The following is an 8,847-nucleotide window of genomic DNA, read 5'->3' on the forward strand; positions in this document are numbered from 1 at the left end:
TGTTAGGGTGCTAGAAATGAAGTCTTCATGCATTAGGGCTTCCTGTACTAAGAGCAAATTTATAGAAATGCAAAGAATGGATTGGAAGGAATATGGGACTATAATGGCACACATCCTTTTATTATTTAGTCTTTCTGGAGTACAAATGTGTGAGGAATTTTTACAGACATTTTGGGAGAAATTATTTAAAAATGAACATACATACATAGGGTTTGGAGTCTCTGTTGATATTGTGGTACTGCTACACATACATTGGACTAAGATGCTATAATTGTTTTACACTAGAAAATAAAAGCTCTATCTAATTATAACACTGCAATCATGGCTGATTAAAGGCAGACCAAAAATTTAGGTCAAGGACATGTGATGTGCACTTACTTAAAGGGAAGTTAAGTGAAATTTTCAATATTCCTAAGATAGGGCATAAGAAAAACAACACTTTTTTCTTCCCAGTTTAAGCCACTGTGACGAATCAAGTGTGAGGACAAAAACCATTATCATTTAAGATGGCAGGGTCTTGCCACATTTGTGAAATTTTGGAGAGTTTATCTAGGGCAAGGATGCTGAGGCATCTCCTTAAAAGTTAAAGTATTGCATCTTGTACCATCGCTGTGCCACTAAGAAGAAAGCATAATGTCTGGTAGTCCTCTCCAAGTTTTAGAGACAGTGTATTCCAACTTGTATATAATATTTACTGATTGACATGAGGTTTCCAGTTTTGTAAACTTAGTTCATGGGAGGCATCTTATCAGATTTAGAACAAAGTAAAAGTAGCCTTACCCCTAGGGCCATTTATCCAGGTTAATCATACAGTATTAAAGTTATCTCTCCTGAGAAATAAACCATTCATTAGTTTTTTTTTCCCATATTCTAGTAGCAGAGTCACAATATAGTTTCACAGGATCATAGCATGTGTATGCCATGTGCAGCAGAGAAGTATGCATGAGTTGGAAATTAGCCACTGACATTCTAAACCCGGTAGGTATGGACCATCTGACCATGGAGGTTCAATTGACTATGGAGATGTAGGTGTCCATCATGCCCTGCATCATTTTATATTAAGACTGACTTTGAGCATCACGGTGTTTAGATTGTATCCTGGTATCTTGAGATGCATCCTCTAGGATGTAGTGTATACTCTTATTTAATGACATTAGATGTAATTTTGTTCCCAGTAAATAGAATCTGTAGGGTTAAGAACACGGATATCCTCTGTATGTCTTCAAACCCTATAAAACACTTGTAGAATTTATGCTTTCTTTTCCCACAGCTTCAGGCTCTCTAGTTCCAGAAGTTTTGGGATATGCTTTCACAGTGATGCAGTAAGATTTCTATTAACCTCAAGCTTCACTGCCACTCAATCACTTTATGTTTTTCTTTCCCAGAGACATCATGGCAATGAAAGGTGTCACTATCTTGTAAGTAATTTACCTTGGTCATCAGAAGAGGTAGTACTGCTGCACTACAATGGTTAAGTAGGGCCACAGTAGAATTTTTTAAATCTAAATTGAAATATGGAATTGAACTATTCTACTTCTCGGCTGAAAAAATGCACTGGATGGTATTACTTGCAGAGATGTCAGTGAAGAAGAAAACATTAGTGAACATGGAGCGATAGCTATACAAAATGAAACAGGAAGAGATTAAAAACAATTTCCATTCCATAAATGTCTCTACAAGGTAAATGACCATACACAGTGAAAGTAATAACAATACCTTGTTGAATGTGTTATCTCAGTAGATAACAGCAGACGTAAATCTAAAACAGCACCAACACCAGAGTGGGGAGAAGGTAAATGGAAGGAAATGGAAGTTTCACTAATGTGATATTTGTATCACTAACTGTGGTCCATGAGTGTCACCCATGTATTGCAGTTGGACTGTGGTACATCACAATGTTCAGTATGTATGTGTGGTCCTAAAATTAACATTAAAGCCACAACAAATTTTTCTGTTCTTCCTGTTTGAGTTTTGGTAGTGTGTGAGTATCTAGGAATTTGTCCATTTCTTTATCTTGTCCAGTTTGTCAGCATATAATTTTTCATCATATTCTATTTTGATTGTTTGATTTTTTGTGGTGTTGGTTGTGATCTCCTCATTATTCATGATTTTACCTATTTGGGTCGTCTTTTTTGATAAGTCTGCCTCAGTGTTTTTCAATTTTGTTTACTTTTTCAAAAACCAGTTTTTGGTTTCATTGATCTCTTCTTGTTTTTTTGTATCTGTATCATTTGTTTCTGTTCTAATCTTTATTATCTCCCTTTTCTGCTGGCTTTGGGCTTGATTTGCTGCTCCTTTTCTAGCTCCTTTAATTGTAAGGTTACATTGTGTATTTGGGACCTTTTTCGCTTCTTCAAATAGGCCTGAATTGCAATGTATTTGCCTCTTACACCTGGACTTAATGCATCCCAAGTGTTTGGATGACGTGTTTTCATTTTCATTTGCTTCCATGTTATTTTTTTTTAATGTTTTTTTCAACGTTTTTATTTATTTTTGGGACAGAGAGAGAGCATGAACGGGGGAGGGGCAGAGAGAGAGGGAGACTCAGAATCGGAAACAGGCTCCAGGCTCTGAGCCATCAGCCCAGAGCCCGACGCGGGGCTCGAACTCACGGACCGCGAGATCGTGACCTGGCTGAAGTCGGACGCCTAACCGACTGCGCCACCCAGGCGCCCCTGCTTCCATGTTATTTTTTATTTATACTTTAATTTCCTGGTTAACCCATTCATTCTTTAGTAGAATGTTCCTTAACCTCAATGTATTATAGTGCTTTCCAAATTTTTTCTTGTGATGATTTCAAGTTTCATAGCATTATGATTTGAAATATGCATAGTATGATTTCAGTCTTTTTGTACCTGTTGAGGGCTGATTTGTGACCTAGTATGTGATCTATTCTGGAGAACATTCCATGTGCACTCAAGAAGAATGTGTATTCTGCTGCTTTTGGATGAAATGTTCTGAATATATCTGCTAACTCCATCTGCTTCAGTTGTTATTCAAAGCCATTGTTTCCTTGCTGATTTTCTGTTTGGATGATCTGTCCATTACTGTAAGTTGGTTTAAAATCTACTATGACGGTATTATTATCAGTGGGTTTTTTTTATGTTTGTGATTGATTCATATATGTGTATATCTCCAAGTTGGGGGCATATATATTTACAATTGTTACATCTTCTTAATGGATAGACCTCTTAATTATGATACAATGCTTTTCTTTTCCACTTGTTACAGTCTTTGTTTTAAAATCTAGGTTGTCTGATATAAGTATGGCTACTCTGGCCTTCTTTTGAAGTCCATTACAATGATACATCATTCTCCATCCCCTGACTTTCAATCTGCAGGTGTCTTTAGGTCTAAAATGAGTCTCCTGTAGGCAGCATATTGATGGATATTGTTTTTTTTAATTCATTGTGATATATTTTTTTAAATTTTTTAAATGCCTATTTATTTTTGAAAGACCAAGTGAGAGTAGGGGAGTGGCAGATAGAGAGGAAGACACAGAATCCAAAGCAGGTTCCAGCCTCTGAGTTGTCAGCACAGAGCCTAACACAGGGCTCGTACTCAAGAACCACGAGATAATGAACTGAGGCAAGTTGGATGCTAACCAATTGAGCCACCCAGGTCCCCTTACCCTATGCCTTTTGATTGGAGCATTTAGACCATTTACATTCAGAGTGATTATTGAAAGATTTGAATTTAGTATCATTGTGTTATGTGGAAATGGTGTTTTTGGTGATGTTCTCTGGTCTTTGTAGTCTTTGCTGCTTTGGTCTGTTTTCTTTTTCTTCACTCAGAGAGTCCCCCTAAAATTTCTTGCAGGACTAGTTTAGTGGTCATGAACTCCTTTAGTTTTTATTTGTCTGGAAAGTCTTTCTCTCTCCTTCTATTCTGAGTGAGAGCCTTGCTGGATAAAGAATTCTTGGCTGCATATTTTTCCTGTTCAGCACATTGAATATTTTCTGCCGCTCCCTTCTGGCTTGCCAAATTCCAATGGAGAGATCTGCTACTTACCTTATGAGTCAACCATTGTTAGGTTAAGGACATTTTGTTCCTAGCTACTTTTAGAATTTTCTTTTTATATTTATATGTTGCAAGTTTCACTATAATATGTCATGGTGTTCATTGTTTTTGTTGGTTTTGAAAGTAATTCTCTGTGCCTCTTGGACTTGAATGCCTGTTTCCTTCCCCAGATTAGAGAAATTTTCATCTATAATTTGTTCAAACAAACAAACAAATGTCCTTACAATAGATGCAGAAAAAAGCATTTGACAAAATACAGCATTCTTTCTTGATAAAAACCCTCAAGAAAAAAGGGGTAGAAGGAACATACCTCAACATCATAAAAGCCATTATGAAAGGCCCACAGCAAATATCATCCTTAATGGGGAAAAATGGAAATCTTTCCCCATGAGGTCAGGAACATGACAGGGATGTCCTCTCTTACCACTATTGTTCTATAGAGTACTGGAAGTCCTTTCCTCGGCAATCAGAAAATAAAAAAATAAAAGCCATTCAAATTTGCAAAGAAGAAGTTAAACTTTGACACTTCGCAGATGACGTGATGTGATACTCTACATGGAAAACCAAAAATATTTCACCAAAAAACTGCTAGAAGTGATAATTGAATTCATCAAAGTTGCATGATGTAAAATCAACATGCAGAAATTGGTTGCATCTGTATACACCAATAATGAAGCAGCAGAAAGAGAAATCAAGCAGTCGATCCCAAATTGCATCCAAAACAATAAGATAGCCAGGACTAAACCTAATCAAAGAGGTGAAATATCTGTATGCTGAAAATTATAGAAAGCTCATGAGAGAAATTGAAAACACAAAGAAATGTTAAAGCATTCCATGCTTATGGATCAGAAGAACGTACATTGTTAAAATGTCGATACTACGCAAAGCAATCTACACATTAAATGTAATTCCTATCAAAATAACACCAGCATTCTTCACAGAGCTAGAACAAACAATCCTAAAATTTTAGGGAACTAGAAAAGACCCCAAATAGCAGAAGTAATGTTGAAAAATCAAAGGAAAACTGGAGGCATCACATTTCCAGACTTTAAGCTGTTTTACAAAGCTGTAATCATCAAGACAGCATGGTACTGCCACAAAAATAAACACATATATTAATGGACCAGAATAGAGAATACAGAAATGGACCCATAAATGTATGGCCAGCTAATCTTCAACAAAGCAAGAAAGAGTATCCAATGCAAAAAAGACAGTCACTTCAGAAAATGGTGCTGGGAAAACTGGACAGTGATTTGCAGAAGAATGAAATTGGACCACTTTCTTACACCATACACACAAAAAAATCAAAATGTATGAAATACCTAAATGTGAAATAAGAAACAATCAAAATCCTACAGGAGAAAACAGGCAGCAACCTCTCTGACCTCAGCCACAGTAACTTCTTACTAGATATGTCTCCTGAGGCAAGGGAAACAAAAGCAAATGAACTATTGGGACCTCATCAAGATGAAAATCTTCTGTATGTTGACAGAATCAATCAACAAAACTAAAAAGGCAATCGACAGAATGGGAGAAGATATTTACAAATGACATATCAGATAAGGGTTAGTAACTGAAATGTATGAAGAAGTTACCAAACTGAACACCAAAAAAACCAAATACTCCAATGATGAAATGGGCAGAAGACATGAATAGACACTTTTCCAAAGAAGATATGCAGATGGCTAACAGACACATGAAAAGATGCTCAACATCACTCATCACCAGGGAAATACAGATCAAAACCACAATGAGATAACACCTCACACTTGTCATAATAACTAAAATTAACTCAGGAAACAACATGCGGTGAGGATATGGAGAAAGGGGAACCCTTTTGCACTGTTGGTGGGAATGCAAACTGGTGCAACCACTCTGGGAAACAGCATGGAGGTTTCTCAAAAAACTAAAAAATATAAACCCCCCCTATGACTCAGCAATTGCACTGCTATGTATTTATCCAAAGGATACAAAAATGCTGATTTGAAGGGGCGCATCATACCCAATGTTTATAGAGCACTATCAACAATAGCCAAATTATGGAAAGATCCCACATATCCATCAACTTACAAATAGATAAAGAAGAGGTAATACACACACACACACACTCACACACACACACACACACACGCACATACACACAATGGAATACTACTTGGTGATCAAAAAAAGAAATCTTGCCATTTTCAACAATGTGGATGGAACTATAATATATTATACTAAGTGAATTAAAGCAGAAAAAGATGAATCAGAGACTCTATGAGGGAATCTGTTTACTTGTCTTTTTCAGTTAAAAAGAAGCAGAAAATGTGAAAAAATATAAAGAAATATAAAGACAATAAAGCAAATTTATACCAATTATATCCATAATAGTCCTATTACGTGTCTTTCATTTTTCATTATTGTCAATGTATATATATATATTTATGTATATATACACATATATATATAAAACCAAGAATATATCATACTATTTTCTGTACAGTGTTTAGTTCATTCTTATTTACATATATCAACTTATTTGAGAAGCTACTATATTCATCTTTGTGGTCTTCAAATGTATAAATTTATAAGATCTTTGTGCCTCTTTTCCTAGAATTTTGTGTCCCCAGAAAATTGCATGGATGTTTCATCTGGATATCAGCTAACCACAATTCAACAAGACCTTGCTTAACTACCATAGGCAAAAACTCCCATCTCTAGTCAAACTCTATCATAAAAGTATTTTTTATTTGTTCCAGATAACTATCTCTTTTGGATATTAGAGGTCATTTTCTTTTTTTTTATTTAGTTTACAATTATATGTATAATGAATTACATATATACACATACAGTGTGTACAGTATGCTCTTGGTTTGGGAGGTGGATTTCCATTGTTCATCACTTACATACAACACCCAGTGCTCAATCCAACAAGTTCCTAGAGGTCATTTTCAATTTAATAGCTCAATCTGTTTTTATCTACTTGAATATAACCCCAAGAGACCTAGACTCTCAACTGCCTTATTCACATACCTAGAATAGTGCCTGAAAATTGCAAGTGCTTAATAAATGTAATATTTGCTAAAATGCAATGGTGTCCTTGTGCATTAATAAATAAGTGATTTAATTAATTCCAACTAGATTTTCTTCTTTGTAGCTTATTTCATTCTTCTATTCAGCAAATCATGTGATGACTCAGTAACCTTTTCATGGAAGCTTTCACTTCCTGGTTGCGAAAAGTATAAATCACAGGGTTCATCAAAGGAAAGATCACTGTGTGAAAGAGGGAAACCACTTTGTCAGCTGGGAAGGCTCTGAAGGGGCGAGTATAGATGAAGATGGCTGGTCCAAACATGAGAAACACAATGATAATGTGTGTGGTACATGTGGAAAGAGCCTTGTGTTTGCCTTCAGAGGTGTGTCCCTTCACACGATAGAGGATGACAGCATAAGAGGCCAGAAGCCCCAGGAAGCACAGCAAGGTAAGCAGGCCACTGTTGGAGATCATCAGGAGCTCCACCACAAAGGTGTCTGTGCAGGCCAGCTTGATGACCTGTGGCACATCACAGAAGAAGTTATCCAGCTGGTTTGGGCCACAGAAGGGCAAGTGGAGAATAAGGGCTACTTGCACAATGGAATGAGTAAAGCCTCCAAGCCACAGAGCCAGCAGCAAGGCATAGCACACTCTAGGGCTCATGACAGTGGAATAGCGTAATGGATGACAGATGGCCATGTAGCGGTCAAAGGCCATCACAACAAGAAGGAACATCTCCCCTACTCCAAGAAAGTGCAAGAAAAAAAGCTGAGTGATACATCCTCTGTAGGAGATTATTTTCTTCTCAGAGAGGAAGTCCACCAGCATCCTGGGAGCCACAATGAAGGAGTAGGATGCATCCAGGAAAGCCAAATTGCCCAGAAAGAAGTAGAGGGGGGCTGTGAGGCCAGGGTCTGATCTGATGGTGAGGATGATGAGTAAATTTCCAGGGAGGATGATGAGGTAGAAAACTAAGACTAGCACAAAGACCAGGAGTTGAGCCTTTTGAGACTGGGTGAGACCAAGGAGGATAAATTCTGTCACCACTGTGTTGTTCTCCCTCTCCATCTCTCCTCTGCATAATAACAAAGAACAAAGAATCATCTGTTATAACTACCTTTTCATCTACTCCATAGCTCTTCTCAGATAAAATCATTTACCACTTCCAGGACTTGCCTAGATGAAAGCAATGCATGGTCATAACTGTCTTGTGTTTTGGGCTGATCTTTCTACCCTTCATTTCTTGATTTCCCCCAAAAGAAATTGTTTTTATAACCACACTCTCATTCCCATTTAACCACATGCTGCTTCTGTGTAATTGTGCTCCTCTAGGACTCTGAGCTACTTTGCTTGAGGTATAGCTGAAATTTCCTGATTACAGCAAAACTTAATCATTATTAAATTTTTCAGGTTTGTTGGTTTTTTGTTTGGTTGTTAGTGGTGGTGCACTTTCTGTAATGTTTACATTAGTTGCTGGGTTTTGGTCACTTCTTCTCATTCCCACAGACCAAAGTACTTTTGCAAGTTCTTCTTTCCTTTGGTTCCTATAGACTCCCTAGTTCTATGCCTTCTTTTCTAAATGTGTTTCTTACTTATTCTTCTTTGGTGTCCTTGTGCACCTTTATTCCAAAACAGTTTAGGGTCTCAAACAAGATCCCTACATTCTCCTAACTTAGAGTTATTGCCCTAGTTACACTTTTGGTTGGGTCCCCATCCTGAATCAGCTGCACACCTTGTTCTTAAATCCTAATTAATACTAACCCAGTTATATTTGATCACCATATATCCATAACCTCTTTTTTCCTCCAATC

General features: G+C 37.0%; 1 protein-coding gene across 1 annotated transcript; it reads right to left on the bottom strand.

Annotated features, from left to right (window-relative positions):
* Positions 1 to 7,177: 7,177 nt before the first annotated feature.
* Positions 7,178 to 8,524, bottom strand: LOC128315980 (olfactory receptor 4N5-like). Its single transcript, XM_053224222.1, has one exon. The coding sequence runs from the start codon at positions 8,138 to 8,140 to the stop codon at positions 7,178 to 7,180; it is 963 nt and encodes a 320-aa protein (XP_053080197.1). The 5' UTR covers positions 8,141 to 8,524.
* Between the last annotated feature and the right edge of the window lie 323 nt (positions 8,525 to 8,847).

The sequence above is a fragment of the Acinonyx jubatus genome, chromosome B3 (genome assembly GCF_027475565.1).
Source record: "Acinonyx jubatus isolate Ajub_Pintada_27869175 chromosome B3, VMU_Ajub_asm_v1.0, whole genome shotgun sequence".
Taxonomy (NCBI): Eukaryota; Metazoa; Chordata; class Mammalia; order Carnivora; family Felidae; genus Acinonyx; species Acinonyx jubatus.

Bases quoted from the DNA above. Each gene is read 5' to 3' on its own strand.
- LOC128315980 (XM_053224222.1), bottom strand. From the start codon at position 8,140: ATGATTCTTTGTTCTTTGTTATTATGCAGAGGAGAGATGGAGAGGGAG.